This window comes from Sardina pilchardus, chromosome 10, assembly GCF_963854185.1.
Source record: "Sardina pilchardus chromosome 10, fSarPil1.1, whole genome shotgun sequence".
Lineage (NCBI taxonomy): Eukaryota > Metazoa > Chordata > Actinopteri > Clupeiformes > Clupeidae > Sardina > Sardina pilchardus.
In genome coordinates this window covers 33307444-33323799 of record NC_085003.1, presented here as the reverse complement: position 1 = coordinate 33323799, position 16356 = coordinate 33307444, and the positions used below count along the sequence as shown (strand labels likewise).

At 47.7% G+C, this 16356-nt stretch overlaps 1 protein-coding gene across 1 annotated transcript in view; it reads left to right on the top strand.

Moving 5' to 3' along the window:
- The first annotated feature begins 433 nt into the window (after positions 1 to 433).
- Positions 434 to 16356, top strand: part of LOC134094658 (neuroplastin-like) — a 33436-nt gene continuing 17513 nt past the window's right edge. Inside the window, exons 1-5 of the mRNA XM_062548272.1 lie at positions 434 to 489; positions 693 to 794; positions 8522 to 8869; positions 11729 to 11903; positions 13461 to 13555. Coding sequence (XP_062404256.1) covers positions 719 to 794; positions 8522 to 8869; positions 11729 to 11903; positions 13461 to 13555 — 694 coding nt within the window. The 5' untranslated portion in view covers positions 434 to 489; positions 693 to 718. The remainder of the gene's footprint in view (positions 490 to 692; positions 795 to 8521; positions 8870 to 11728; positions 11904 to 13460; positions 13556 to 16356) is intronic.

Genomic DNA, 16356 nt, shown 5'->3' with positions numbered 1-16356 from the left:
GTGGCTGTATTAGCAATTGTATTTTAAAAATTAAAATGGATAATTATTTATAATTTCCCTTTGAAATTAGACTGGCCCATTTTACCTGAAGCTGCTGGCCCATTTTACCTGAAACTGCTCATGCGAAAAAAGTTGGCACAGCTGATGTTTCAAGAACTGTAGGGCCTAAATACTTATATTTTTTTACATACTTTCAACACAAAAGTATGAAAAACAGTCATTATTAATTATAAAAACACTTGGAAACGGCATAGATAACATTGTATTACTGTCCCAAGCGATTTACCAAAAAGTGGCCCAATTTAGCTGATATCACCCTAAATAGTTTGTGCAAGCCTCCTGATCGAATTTAAGTTAGGCTACTTTAGATTAATTGATTGATGCGTCCACCACGGAGGAGAGGGCAGTTCAAGTCTCGCAGACCTTTACTTGGAAAAGGATGTAATCTCGCGGGATTTTCTGCGCAATGCAAAGAGGTAGCTCCTTCAAGTAAGTCCTTCGCTGCGATACACCGGGCAACAGTTCAGAATTTGTCCAGGTGGCATCCACCGCCTCGCTTTCACATAACAGCGAATTTGTGCTTAATTCTGTTCGTACTTTCGAGCTCCTCTGTAACATTTTTATTGTATCGGTGGCTACATTGTGCTGTCATATAAAGCACTGATCTTTCAAACAACATCCCATATCACCAGGTACCTGCTCGCCACCGATCGCTAGAATGGTGTCCTGTCAAGGCAAGCCGGTGGCGATTATTTTCGGAGCCCTGATGCTTCATTTGGTGTCGGCTCAGAACGGTAAGAAAATTAAGCTATTTTTCCCGCGTGAGATATGCTACGCATTAATTAAAAATCTCGTTTTCCCTTCGTGTTTGTGGTTCTAGATAGCTAAACGGATTCCTTCAGGTTGGTATGACGGGTGGAAATGACTGACACCGGGACGCCCTCGTTCTGTATGTTGGCGTAACATTAGCCTAGTTCAGCAATAAACTGCCGATTTAATAATAATAACCTTGAATGAATCTGATATGCCCAACAGCACAGGGTAACGTGGTCGAATAGGTTAATATGGACGGCGAAATCATGTCGACTTAAAATATCAGTCCCATGTGCAACGTTACGTAGCTAGCCTAATATTACAGTGAATTTATATAGTTGCCAAATCCTGTATGTTCTGTCGTCGAAACACGCCAAATGAAGAGGCAAATGTAGGCTATATCACTCGAGGTTAGGTTTGTCACAGAGTGATTGATGTGAGAGCCGAGTGCTGTTGGATGAGGTTGGCAAGGGCAGACTTGACTAGGTTCTGCAGGTGAAGGTTACATAGTAGCCTAGTCTGAGACACGAGCTACTTGTTATTAAATATAATGTAACTTAACAGGTGCGACTATGTCCTGCCATTGCCAGATCACAAGTATTTCTCGAAAGCAGCGATGACTCAAGAATGCACTTGTTTCCCACCTTTTTTTTTATGTGTGTGCTGCCATTTATTTATTTATTTCATGACTAAACAGGGCTATCCTATCTGTTCTCGGCTGTTTTACCAGCTGTTAGTGCGATTTCTAGAAACAGACTATAGCGTCTAGATCGAGATGCTGGTCTGAATACCAGTCTCTGCAGAGCCGTAAATAGCACCAGTAGGCTACTCTCTGCTGCATGCTTCTATTAATAGCGCCGATGCAGCAGCAAGCGGGCTGCTTGCCGTTAATGTCCTCCTGCGAGCGGACCCGTTAAAGTCTTAACGGGGGTGCGGGTGCGCCGCAGTGCTTCATGACATTGAGCTCCCAGGAGACCCGTAATGAATTCTCTCTAAATTACAGAAGGCCACCGCGGCTGTGTTGTGTTGCGGAATGTCGTAAACCCGAGGAGAGTGCTGTTGGAGGTGGGACGGCGCTGCTCACTGGACAGCGGCTGTGTCCGCACGTCTGCCCCGAGGGTCAGCTGTGGGCAGTGTGACAACCATGCATCTGCCTCCTGATCTCTTCCCGGCAGCTCCATTTTGCTCTGACTGTAGAGAGGCGAAACTGCTGAAGGCAGCAGGCGAGGATGGTGTCTGTCCACTCACCCCTCTCTCATTTACTATAGTGTCTACTGTGCCTGAGGATACATTACTCAGAGGTGATGATGTTTTAAACGTGTGATTCAGCAGTGGTTCTCAAAGTGGGGTCTGCAACTCACAGCCGTGTTATGATTATGTTACATGATAACGTTGTGGTTTATCATGTTAAAAATGCATGTCTACAGATAGTGACCCTTTTCACCAATAAAACAAGTCTATTTGCTCCCACCCACATGATCATTTATCTGGCATCAGTTAACGCACAACCATTCCTGCTGCTGCTTAGACGGGTTATTTGCTAACTAGCCGGCTGATCAACATGGCGAAATCAGTCCATGTTGTAAAGTGATGGAATAACGCTGACAAAAGACAGATCAAGTTACACACCTGCCAGAAAACACAGGATAGTGATCCTGCCCACACCTGCCCACACCTGGCCACTGTCCTCTTCTTTTCTGGCCACCACAGGAGAGAAGAAAATGTAGATGGCTTATGCTTCATCTTTACGGTTCTGAGGGGGGCCTTGGGATGTTTCCTCCTCCTTGGATCCTGGACAGAACTGTGTAATGGTTCTGTGGGGCTGGGCTGTCCATTACAGTGTACAGAACTGTGTAATGGTTCCGTGGGGCTCCTTGGATCCTGTACAGAACTGTATAATGGTTCTGTGTGATTGTTCTGTGTGATGGTTCTGTGGGGCTGGGCTGTCCATTACAGTGTACAGAACTGTGTGATGGTTCTGTGTGATGGTTCTGTGGGGCTGGTTCTGTGGGGCTGGGCTGTCCATTACAGTGTACAGAACTGTGTAATGGTTCTGTGGGGCTCCTTGGATCCTGTACAGAACTGTGTAATGGTTCTGTGTAATGGTTCTGTGTGATGGTTCTGTGTAATGGTTCTGTGTGATGGTTCTGTGGGGCAGGGCTGTCCATTACAGTGTGCGTCGGCTCACTCTGCTGTGAGAGCTCCATGAGTGTCCTGCTCTGACAGACCGGCTCGTGCCCACTAGTTGGAAAGAGAAGAAGAGCAGGCTGCGTTATATGCCTGGCGTCCACATCTCCTCACTATCACCGCCGAGACACACACACACACACACACACACACACACACACTATTCATGAGCACTCATGCGTGGAGCCAGGGCTATTTCTCCATAACTGGCCCCTTGGCCACACACAGACACACACACACACAAACACACACACACACACACACACACACACACACACAGGCAGAGTGCAGCTTTGTAAAAGCAGCCTGTTTGATGTGCAGATGCTGGGGGCTGATTGAAGGGGCTTTGTCCTGGTGGGGCTAACCGAGGATAGGTGTGTCTGTGTGTGTGTGTGTGTGTGTGTGTGTGTGTGTGTGTCTGTGTGTGTGTGTGTGTGTCTGTGTGTGTGTGTGTGTGTGTGTGTGTGTGTGTGTGTGTGTGTGTGTGTGTGTGTGTGTGTGTGTGATCTGCGTCATCTGCCCTGCTGGTTATAAATCTGTATCTTGATCTGGGTTTTAGCAGCTGCCATCACTGGATGTACTGTAACTATTCTGCCAGTCTGATGTACAGTCTATGTGATGCCAGTCTAGTGTACAGGCTGGTGAGATGTGATGCCAGTCTCGTGTACAGGCTGGTGAGATGTGGTGCCAGTCTAGTGTACAGGCTGGTGAGATGTGATGCCAGTCTCGTGTACAGGCTGGTGAGATGTGATGCCAGTCTCGTGTACAGGCTGGTGAGATGTAGTGCCAGTCTAGTGTACAGGCTGGTGAGATGTGATGCCAGTCTCGTGTACAGGCTGGTGAGATGTGGTGCCAGTCTAGTGTACAGGCTGGTGAGATGTGAGGCCAGTCTCGTGTACAGGCTGGTGAGATGTGATGCCAGTCTCGTGTACAGGCTGGTGAGATGTGATGCCAGTCTCGTGTACAGGCTGGTGAGATGTGATGCCAGTCTCGTGTACAGGCTGGTAGGATGTGATGCCAGTCTCGTGTACAGGCTGGTAGGATGTGATGCCAGTCTCGTGTACAGGCTGGTAGGATGTGATGCCAGTCTAGTGTACAGGCTGGTGAGATGTGATGCCAGTCTCGTGTACAGGCTGGTAGGATGTGATGCCAGTCTAGTGTACAGGCTGGTAGGATGTGATGCCAGTCTAGTGTACAGGCTGGTAAGATGTGATGCCAGTCTCGTGTACAGGCTTGTGAGATGTGGTGCCAGTCTCGTGTACAGGCTGGTGAGATGTGCCAATGTACAGGCTGGTTGCAAGTCCTTGAGTGGTGTCTTGAGTGTCTTGAATATTTAGTCATTTAGCCTGATTTGTCTGCAATCATATCAGCTGTTGATCAGCAGGGGCGTCGGTCTGGTGGGGTGTCCGCTCTAAATGCCACTGCCTTGGCTTTGCACCCCCTCACTGTTTCTACATTCCCCTTAAGAGTTTCAGAGAAATGTCAGGAGAGGTAGTGAGGCACAGGATGGCAGAGAGAAAGGAAAACACACAAGCACACACGCACACACACACACATACATGCATGCATACTGGATGCAATGGGTGTATTGTTTCCAGTGACACTCAGTCAGCAGAGATCTAGTTTCTCATGAAATATTAAAGGTGTCGTGGTCCACTTTTGACTGTGGCCACCTCCACCAAACTAACCAGGAGAAGGTCTTTGGAAAGCAGAATGTTTTTGAGTAACGAGGAAAGGTGTGAGAGTATCATCAAAGCTGTTACCTGTAGGCGCTGTATTCGTTAGGCCTATATTACAATCAGAGTGAAGTGTGACTGTAAGTAAATCGCTTGTCCAGTTAGCATGCTTGTGAGAATCCTAGCGCTATGAGAGGGTGCTGTTGATAGTGATTGGGCAGCGTTGTGTTGCTTTGTTTGGGTTGTGTTTCATCGATCTGCGGCTTCTAGTCGAGATCAATCATCGGCAGCGCACTTCAGGACTCATTTGCAAGGCAGTGTGTCCCCCAACTCTCTTATGGACGACCGTTCATGTGTAGAAACATGCTGACTGCCCTCACGGCAGTGTGTCCCCCAACTCTCTTATGGACGACCGTTCATGTGTAGAAACATGCTGACTGCCCTCAGGGCAGTGTGTCCCCCAACTCTCTTATGGACGATCGTTCATGTGTAGAAACATGCTGACTGCCCTCAGGGCAGTGTGTCCCCCAACTCTCTTATGGACGACCGTTCATGTGTAGAAACATGCTGACTGCCCTCAGGGTTAGACAATTCTTACACTGATAGCTTGTGTCTCTCCTAAAACATTATTTAACACATTACACACATATAGACAGTCTCTGTGCTTAACTGCTAGGCCTGTGTCTGAATCATGGAGATACAGTGTGTGTGTGTGTGTGTGTGTGTGTGTGTGTGTTTGTTTGAGTATGTGGGAGGCTGATCTGTGTGGGGTGAGCGTGCGCAGTTGATGTGTTTTTTTCCCCACTTACAGCACTGTGTTTAAGCACCTGCTTGGTTGCCTCAGTGTGCTGCTATGGAAACGGAATGCGTCTCTCACTGTGTGCCCACACATGCCAGGGGACAGAGCTGCTGCTCCTGCACTCTTCTTTAGCGTTAGCTCTCTTCTCTAGCGTTAGCTCTCTTCTCTAGCGTTAGCTCTCTTCTGTAGCGTTAGCTCTCTTCTCTAGCGTTAGCACTCCTCCTCCTCTAGCGTTAGCTCTCCTCTCTAGCGTTAGCTCTCTTCTCTAGCGTTAGCTCTCCTCCTCTAGCGTTAGCACTCTTCTCTGGCGTTAGCTCTCTTCTCTAGCGTTAGCTCTATTCTCTAGCGTTAGCACTCTTCTCTAGCGTTAGCACTCTTCTCTAGCGTTAGCTCTCTTCTCTAGCATTAGCTCTCTTCTCTAGCGTTAGCTCTCTTTTGTAGCGTTAGCTCTCTTCTCTAGCGTTAGTACTCTTCTCTAGCGTTAGCTCTCTTCTCTAGCGTTAGCTCTCTTCTGTAGCGTTAGCTCTCTTCTCTAGCGTTAGCTCTCTTTTGTAGCGTTAGCTCTCTTCTCTAGCGTTAGTACTCTTCTCTAGCGTTAGCACTCTTCTCTAGCGTTAGCACTCCTCCTCCTCTAGCGTTAGCACTCCTCCTCCTCTAGCGTTAGCACTCTTCTCTAGCGTTAGCACTCCTCCTCCTCTAGCGTTAGCACTCTTCTCTAGCGTTAGCACTCTTCTGTAGCATTAGTACTCCTCCTCCTCTAGCGTTAGCACTCTTCTCTAGCGTTAGCTCTCTTCTCTGGCGTTAGCTCTCTTCTCTGGCATTAGCTCTCTTCTCTAGCGTTAGCACTCTTCTCTAGCGCTAGCTCTCTTCTGTAGCGTTAGCACTCCTCCTCCTCTAGCGTTAGCACTCTTCTCTAGCGTTAGCACTCTTCCCCCTCTAGCCTCAGCGCTCTTCCCCCTCTAGGGTTAGCGCTCCTCCTCCTTTAAAGTTAGCGCTCCTCCTCCTCTAGCATTAGCGCTCCTCCTCCTCTAGCGCTAGCACTCCTCCTCTGTGGGTCAAGGACAGAGATCTAGTGTTAGCAGCGATCCTTCACTGTGAGTGCTGATCTAATTCTCAGTCCACCTAAGCACTTGCAGATGACCAGACACACTGGAGGAATCATCCCCTGATGATAGTTCACAGATGAAATGGTTGCTATGGAGAAATGTCCTCTCCATCCCGTGACCTTGGGAACAGGCAGACTGCTGCGGCATGTTCAATCATAAGGAATGCTGTGAGAGTCTGAGTGTGTGACAGAGAGATGGTGCCTATGTGTTTGAGTGTGTGAGAGTGTTTGAGATTATGAGTGTGTGTGTGTGAGAGTGTTTCAGACTGTGTGTGTGGGTGAGAGAGAGAGAGAGAGAGAGAGAGTGCATGGGTGTATGTAAGAGTGTGTGAGTAATGCCACTTGGCCAAATCACATCTCAGTACATATTCAGATGGTGTTTAATGATGAGGCGCTCAGGCAGGAAATGACAGGTGATCGCCCCACTCATCCCACTTCCTGTCAGCTGCAGATGCCACCCAATGCATCATTTCTTCTGCTAGAGTCCAGTGCTCATGGACCATGTCTTCTGCTAGAGTCCAGTGTGCATGGACCATGTCTTCTGCTAGAGTCCAGTGTGCATGGACCATGTCTTCTGCTAGAGTCCAGTGTGCATGGACCATGTCTTCTGCTAGAGTCCAGTGTGCATGGACCATGTCTTCTGCTAGAGTCCAGTGTGCATGGACCATGTCTTCTGCTAGAGTCCAGTGTGCATGGACCATGTCTTCTGCTAGAGTCCAGTGCTCATGGACCATGTTTTCTGCTAGAGTCCAGTGTGCATGGACCATGTCTTCTGCTAGAGTCCAGTGTGCATGGACCATGTCTTCTGCTAGAGTCCAGTGTGCATGGACCATGTCTTCTGCTAGAGTCCAGTGCTCATGGACCATAGGTGCCTCTCATGTAAAGTTTATACGTCCTCCCTCGCTCCTCACTGATCTACATAAAGAGAGATAGACGAAGGGATAGACTATCGTTGTTGCCGCCCCATCATTCTTTATGTAGATCAGTGAGGATCGAGGCCCAAGGAGCGAGGGAGGACATATAAACTTTACATGAGAGGCACCTCATTTCTTCTGATAGAGTCCAGTGCTCATGGACCATGTCTTCTGCTAGAGTCCAGTGTGCATGGACCATGTCTTCTGCTAGAGTCCAGTGTGCATGGACCATGTCTTCTGCTAGAGTCCAGTGTGCATGGACCATGTCTTCTGCTAGAGTCCAGTGCTCATGGACGATGTCCTGGTCTCTGTGTCTCTGTGCGTGTGTCCACTCACATAACAAATAAATACTGCTCCAATTCACTTGTTGTTCACACAATGTAATGGGGTCGCTATATCTGGGCCCTTCTACAGGTGACCTGGGTTGATATCAGGATGTGTGGTTTAATTGGACAGGTGAGGGTTTTCAGTCGCTCGACTGCTCATGTTCACACTGAGTCTTATCCATGAAATAAATCCATAAACACTTTAGCACCCGTAAAGCACATGCAGTATATTTGAGGGTATGAACTTCTATGCATATACGGTGTGTCTGGGACCTGAATAAATCTGCTGCTAATTTGATTTACAGGTCTGTGCTACTGGTCACGGTGGTGTTATGGGTCAGTTTGAGGACTTATGAATTCACTTGCTCGTAGGCTATTTATCAATTATCATCAATTATCTATTATTTATTTTTGTTCAGCTGGACCATTATCTCACATTTCTTTATTTATTGCATGAGCCTGCTTACTTTCACTTTGTGTCCTCTGTTCAATTATTTTGTCACTTCTTTGTTTGTTCTTTTTGTCCTTATTTTGTCTGTTTTATGTTCATCTTTTGTCCTTATTTTGTCTGTTTTATGTTAATCTTTTGTTCTGTCATTGTTTTCTTTTCTTCCAACTCTTTTTTCCCTTTTTTGGCCCTTCTCTCTTGCCCTACTCTCTTGCCCCTGCATGCTGATCTCCTGCCCCCCCGGTGGGTGCAGCGGGGTTTGTGAAGTCGCCCCTGTCGGAGACTAAGCTGACGGGGGACACGTTCGAGCTGTACTGTGACGTGGTGGGCAGCCCCACGCCGGAGATCCAGTGGTGGTACGCCGAGGTGAACCGGGCCGACTCGTTCCGCCAGCTGTGGGACGGTGCCCGCAAGAACCGCGTGTCCATCAACACGGCGTACGCCACCAACGCCGTTAGCGTGCTCGCCGTCACGTACGTCAGCCTCGACGACTCGGGGACGTACGAGTGTCGCGCTAGTAACGACCCGCGCCGCAACGACCTGCGACAGAACCCGTCCAGCACCTGGATCAGAGCCCAGGCCACCGTCACGGTTCTGCAGAGTGAGTCTGGGGGCCGACCGCCCCCTGCTGCCCAATACGAGAGCAGCCGCTAGACTCCTCCCCTTCCTGCAGATAAACCCCACCCCCTCTCTTAGCTCCTGGAGGAGGACCGCCCCCTATTATCCTGGAGATAAACTCCACCTAAACTTCCACCCTGTTAGCCGTCCTTTACAGCCCTGCAGAGTAAACCTCCACCCTGTTAGCGTTTCTTTACAGCACTGCAGAGTAAACCTCCACCCTGTTGGCGTTTCTTTACAGAACTGCAGAGTAAACCTCCACCCTGTTAGCGTTTCTTTACAGCCCTGCAGCGTAAACCTCCACCCTGTTAGCGTTTAAACCTCCACCCTGTTAGCGTTTAAACCTCCACCCTGTTAGCGTTTCTTTACAGCGCTGTAGCGTAAACCTCCACCCTGTTAGAGTTTCTTTACAGCACTGCAGAGTAAACCTCCACCCTGTTAGCGTTTCTTTACAGCCCTGCAGTGTAAACCTCCACCCTGTTAGCGTTTAAACCTCCACCCTGTTAGCGTTTCTTTACAGCGCTGTAGTGTAAACCTCCACCCTGTTAGCGTTTCTTTACAGCACTGCAGAGTAAACCTCCACCCTGTTAGCGTTTCTTTACAGCCCTGCAGCGTAAACCTCCACCCTTTTAGCGTTTCTTTACAGCACTGCAGAGTAAACCTCCACCCTGTTAGCGTTTCTTTACAGCACTGCAGAGTAAACCTCCACCCTGTTAGCGTTTCTTTACAGCACTGCAGAGTAAACCTCCACCCTTTTAGCGTTTCTTTACAGCACTGCAGAGTAAACCTCCACCCTTTTAGCGTTTCTTTACAGCACTGCAGAGTGAGTCTGGGGCCAGAGCGCTCTCTAGTGGTGATCCTCCATCCTGTTTACAACTCAACGTGTAGTCGGTGTAGATTCCCCAATTTTCTGTTCAATGACACCACCCATACACACACATGCAAGAGCACACACACACACACACAAACTCACTCTCACCCACACCAACGGCTACCTTTGCTCATAGTTGTAATAAAGGTAGTATAGTCTGTGAGCTGCATGGCTTCTTGTATACCCCTTAATGAACCTGCCTCCCAACCCCCACCCCCACCCCCAACCCCTCCATCATGAATGTGTCTCCTGCTCCTGAGGTACACACCAAATGAATAACCCTTCCCACCCAGCTGTCTGAGTGTGTCGCTACTGCTGCTGCTGCTGTTGTCGGGCAGAGTGAGGAGGAGGAGTGGGGAAATGTGTGTTTGTGTGTGTGTGTGTATGTGTGTGTGTGTGTGTGTGTGTGTGTGTGTGTATGTTTGAGTGTTTGAGTATGGGAGAAATGTCAGCTTCTCTGAGATGCAGTGTTGCTTGGCCTACAGCAATGGACACTGATGAACTTCTCCATCTAAAACACACACACACACACACACACAGGCACACACAAACAAACAACCAGCAACACTAACACACACTCAGACAGACATCACTCAAAACCAAAAATAGCCTACATAGACAAGCACTATACTGCACACATGTTCTTTCACAACCCCATATAAAGATGAGATTTCTATCAGTCGCTGATGGAACTTTTCAAACTGTATGTCCTTCCCTGCGTCTCCCCAATGCATACATTGGTCTCCATGTTCCCCTCTATACATTAGTTCATATGTGGTACCCAATCCTCTATATGTTAGCTCATGTGTGGTACCCAACCCTCTATACGTTAGTTCCTGTGTGGTACTCAGCTCTATGTAGAATAGAATAGAATAGAGTATATACTTTTTGGATCCCGTGAGGGAAATTCGTTTCTCTGCATTTAACCCAATTTAACCGAATTAGTGAACACACACACAGTGACCCAACCCCCGTGACCCAACCCCCAGTGACTAACCCAGAGCAGTGAGCTGCCTGCCCAACCAGCGGCACTCGGGGAGCAGTGAGGGGTTAGGTGCCTTGCTCAAGGGCACTTCAGCCGTGAACTGGTCGAGGATCGAACCGGCAACCCTCCGGTTACAAGCCTGAAGCCCTAATCAGTAGGCCACGGCTGCCCCATGTGTGTTAGTTCCTGTGTAGTACCCAACCCTCTGTGTGTTAGTTCCTGTGTAGTACTCAGCTGTATGTGTGTTAGTTTGTGTGTTAGTTCCTGTGTGGTACTCAGCTGAATGTGTGTTAGTTCCTGTGTAGTACTCAGCTGTATGTGTGTTAGTTCCTGTGTAGTACTCAGCTCTATGTGTGCTAGTTCCTGTGTAGTACTCAGCTGTATGTGTGTTAGTTCCTGTGTTAGTTCCTGTGTAGTACTCAGCTGTATGTGTGTTAGTTCCTGTGTGGTAAACAGCTCTATGTGTGTTAGTTCCTGTGTAGTACTCAGCTCTATGTGTGTTAGTTCCTGTGTAGTACTGAGCTCTATGTGTGTTAGTTGTGTGTAGTGCTCAGCTCTATGTGTGTTAGTTCTGTGTAGTACTGAGCTCTATGTGTGTTAGTTCTGTGTAGTACTGAGCTCTATGTGTGTTAGTTCCTGTGTAGTGCTCAGCTCTATGTGTGTTAGCTCCTGTGAGAGTGACTGACAGTCCCAGATTAGATTGAATGGTACCAGTTCCAGTGACCTTGTGTGACTTTGAGGAGACCATTTTAAGTGGCGTCTCCGGGTTGGTGCTGAAAATATCAACTAGATGCTGTGCCCTCATTTGGAGGACCACATCTCCTCCAAGAAGCTGGAGTTCTATTGGAGGAACATGCCTACTGAGTAAACATAAATAAACAGAAAACACAAACAGGAAGTGGTCCAGGAAGGCCTCGCTCCTGTGTGCGGCCCTCCCTGAGGGCGAGGAGATGTGTCCGTCTGATACGAGCCTGTGTGTGTTCCAGAGCCCACCATCGAGGCGTCGGAGCCCCTGACTCTGCAGAGGGAGACGCACAGCCCGCCCATCACGCTGCAGTGCAACCTGACGTCCACACACAACACACACCGCGACAGCTACTGGATGAAGAACGGCGAGGAGCTGGAGGACACACACCAGGAAACCAAAGTCACTGAGTTCAAGTAAGACACACACACACATACACTCACACATACACACACACACACCTCTTACCAAAAGCACTGAGTTCAATTACGACATACACACACATAGTTCACATATGATGCACACACACACACCCATGGTGCAGGACCTTTAAATATTCCCATCTCGTGTATGACACACACACACACACACACATACTCACACATACACACACAGTGCCGCAACTACAGTAGTCCTTTAAATACTCCCGTCTCAGTGCAACAGTTTCTCACATGTTGTCCATTACAAGGGCGCTCAGAAGCAGACAGAAAGCTGAGCCCAAATGTTCTCTTTGGTGGTGACCAGTGGATAAATCCTCTGTAATGGCTGTTGTAGTGGTGTGTGTTGAAATCAGATTTGTTATTACAGTAGCTAATTCTGTTTTAGTGGTGTGTGTTGAAGTTAGATTTGTTATTAGCTAATTCTGTTTTAGTGGTGTGTATTGAAGTTAGATTTGTTATTAGCTAATTCTAGATGATTTGTTATTAGCTAATTCTAGATGATCTGTTATTAGCTAATACTAGATGATCTGTTATTTGCTAATTCTAGATGATTAACCTCTACACGTTTGCCTTTTTGTAACTCACTAGTGATTAAAATAAGGGGCCTTCATTTCCCATGGTGCACTGGGGCATCCATTCCCATCATGCAGTAGGGTTTCAGTTCCAGTTGGCGGGAGCTGGACCTTCTAGTCACATGGCACCAGTGTGTTGCTAATCCTGCAGTTTGACACTAATCTGATCAGTCTCCACAAGGCCATAGACCACAGATGCGTGAACCAGGAACTGTTAAAAGCTAACTGAAGCAGACTGCCTAGACACACTTAATATATTTACACACTAAATCAAACAGGCTAGCACTGAAACCAGGTGCAGCAAGGGTTAACTGAAGCAGACTGCTTAGACACACTTAAATATAGCCTTACACACTAACTCAAACAGGCTAGCACTGAAACCAGGTGCAGCAAGGGTTAAAGGAATAGTTCGGTTTGACACCGAAATCTCGACGATTGAGCCTGTTTGTGGAATTTTGCAGCTTTAGAATGGAGTTCTGTATGGCTTTAACATTGCTCGCTTTGTGCATGGACTATTCTGTCCTTAAAACACCCCTAAACGTTCGTTTTTAAAAATGTGCAGCTCACAGAGTGGTTACTGGTCTTCAACGATCTTCTATAGCAAGTTTAGCAGCAACACTCGTTTTCATGCTTGGCAATACAGAAAATGGGCTTAAAGTGTAAAATAGCGAACTATTCCTTTAACTGAAGCAGACTGCTTAGACCTTTTACAGTAAATATAGCCGTTCAGTACACACTAACTCCAACAGGCTAGTTAGACTCTTAACCCAGGTGCTGATGTAGACTGGATAGGCCCCCTAAATCCTACAGGCTACTCAGACAGGTAGACAAGCTAAAACCCTTAAACATGGGGTAATGTGTGTGTGTGTGTGTGTGTGTGTGCGCGTGTGTGTTAAACCTGGGCTGATGTATGTGTGTGTGTGTGTTTGTGTGATACTAATGTGTGTGTGTTTGTGTGCAGCCTGAAAAAGCCCCGAGCTGAAGACGCAGGAGAGTACATGTGTGTGTTCACCTTCACGTCGGCGCCCCCGGCCAACGCCACCATCGAGATCAAAGGTAAGAGCGCTCTGAGTCAGTATTGCTCTCTCAGGTCAGTACTGCTCTCTGTGGTCAGTAGTGGTCAGTACTGCACTCTGTGGTCAGTACAGCACGCTGTGGTCAGTACTGCACTCTGTGGTCAGTACTGCACTCTGTGGTCAGTACAGCACGCTGTGGTCAGTACTGCACTCTGTGGTCAGTACTGCACTCTATGAGTAGTACACGCTGTGGTCAGTAGTGGTCAGTACTGCACTCTGTGGTCAGTAGTGCACTGTGGTCAGTAGTGGTCAGTACTGCACTCTGTGGTCAGTAGTGCTCTCTGTGGTCAGTACTGCACTCTGTGGTCAGTAGTGGTCAGTAGTGCTCTGTGGTCAGTAGTGCACTGTGGTCAGTACTGCACTCTGTGGTCAGTAGTGCACTGTGGTCAGTAGTGGTCAGTAGTGGTCAGTAGTGCACTGTGGTCAGTAGTGGTCAGTAGTGCTCTCTGTGGTCAGTAGTGGTCAGTACTGCACTCTGTGGTCAGTAGTGGTCAGTAGTGGTCAGTACTGCACTCTGTGGTCAGTAGTGCTCTCTGTGGTCAGTAGTGCACTGTGGTCAGTACTGCACTCTGTGGTCAGTAGTGCACTGTGGTCAGTAGTGGTCAGTAGTGGTCAGTAGTGCACTGTGGTCAGTAGTGGTCAGTAGTGGTCAGTAGTGCACTGTGGTCAGTAGTGGTCAGTACTGCACGCTGTGGTCAGTAGTGGTCAGTAGTGCACGCTGTGGTCAGTAGTGGTCAGTACTGCACTCTGTGGTCAGTAGTGCACTGTGGTCAGTACTGCACGCTGTGGTCAGTACTGCACGCTGTGGTCAGTTATGACCAGTCAAAGATGTGAACACAACAATTTATTAATGTTTTTCTCTTTATTTTGACTGGGTTTTGTATTGCAGAGATCAATACTGATGGTCAAGATTAGAAATGAGTAGACACAAAAAACATTATTTGACATTTTATATTTTAGATCATCTATGTGATGAGCTGGTCTGTGCAGCATACCCACTTCAGGATTCCATTATATCCACTTACTGTAAATACAGCAGCCAAAGATATGTATCAACATAAATTTATATATGTGATAGAATTTGGACACATTTGGACATATTTTTCACAAACAGGATGTGACAGTCATTTGAACACTGAATATGGGAAAATACTCTTGTAATAAGACAGCACTCCCCCCGCCCCCCCCCCCCCCCCCATCCCCCTGAGCACTAAAGGTTATCTAAGCAATATCACAGTATGCACCCGCTACAGCAAACCAGACTACACAACTGGATGAACCCATTACTTTGCATCATGAAGAACTCAGTTTCATGGCAAGATACATAATTTCCCCTTGGCCGGGGATAAACAAATAATTAAGAAATAAGATACTAAAAGAAACTATTCATGTGGAATGAGTATGTGAAAACCCTAAGGCAAACAAACAGACCCTTCACACTGGTAGAGTGACCTGGGGAAGTGTAGCATCTCTTATTGTGTGTGTGTGTGTGTGTGTGTGTGTGTGTGTGTGTGTGTGTGTGTGTGTGTGTGTGTGTGTGTGTGTGTGTGTGTGTGTGTGTGTGTGTGTGTGTGTGTGTGTGTGTGTGTGTGTGTGTGTGTGTGTGTGTGTGCGCGCATGCATGTTTGTGTAAGTGTGTGTGTATGCATCTGAGTGTGTGCATGTGTGTAAGGCAGACAAACAGACCCTTTACACTGGTAGAGTGACCTGGGGAAGTGTAGCATCTCTTTTATGTGTGTGTGTGTGTCTGTGTGTGTGTGTGTGTGTGTGTGTGTGTGTGTGTGTGTGTGGAAGTGAACTGTTCCAGACTAGTATCTCCCTGACGACCAATTGAAACGCTAGTGAACTGTAACAGACTAGTGTCTCCCTGACGACCGATGGAAACGCTAGTGAACTGTAACAGACTAGTGTCTCCCTGACGACCGATGGAAACGCTAGTGAACTGTTCCAGACTAGTGTCTCCGTGACGACCGATGGAAACGCTAGTGAACTGTAACAGACTAGTGTCTCCCTGACAACCGATGGAAACGCTAGTGAACTGTTCCAGACTAGTGTCTCCGTGACGACCGATGGAAACGCTAGTGAGCTATCCCAGACTAGTGTCTCCCTGGAAACAGATCTAGATGGGCTAGGGTGACCACCTGTCCCGCTTTACGTTGTACTGTACAGCAATTTTACCCTTTGTCCCACCTCACGCAAATTGAGCATCTGTCCCGCTTTTTCGTTCGACCCTGGCCAATTGAAAATAAATACACAGATACGCCCACAGGCGTAGTGTTAACTTATGTCCAATAGTTCAAAGGAGAGCAATAAAATCGGTAGTCGATAGGCTGAGTCATACGTCAATCAAACTGTTGCCTGGTGCACGAACGCCTCCGCAACGTTGTCAAAGATCGAAAATTGGAGAGCGCGCTCTTCGGTCAGGTTAAGCAGCCATGGCCAGTGTGGCCACGAGAAAGAGAAGATGCACTTTCAGCGAATGGACCGCAACATATACTCTTGGCAAAGACCATAGACGGCGAAGCAGAGAGGGCATTTTGCATTTGCGTTTTTCTCTGGGGCATGGTGAAGAATAGGCCTACGATTTGAAGCGACATGGTGCAAGTGAGTCCTACAAAACTAAAAAAAACACTCCGAGAGCGCAGACCTAGGCCAAGCGAAAACACAACCGCCTCCTGGATAACTCCCATTTAATCGTTTGTTCCGTGGGTCATTTCAGACCTTTCCTGAAAATCCCACCCTTAACTTTTTGAGTTAGGCTATCTTGCGAACCAACAGACA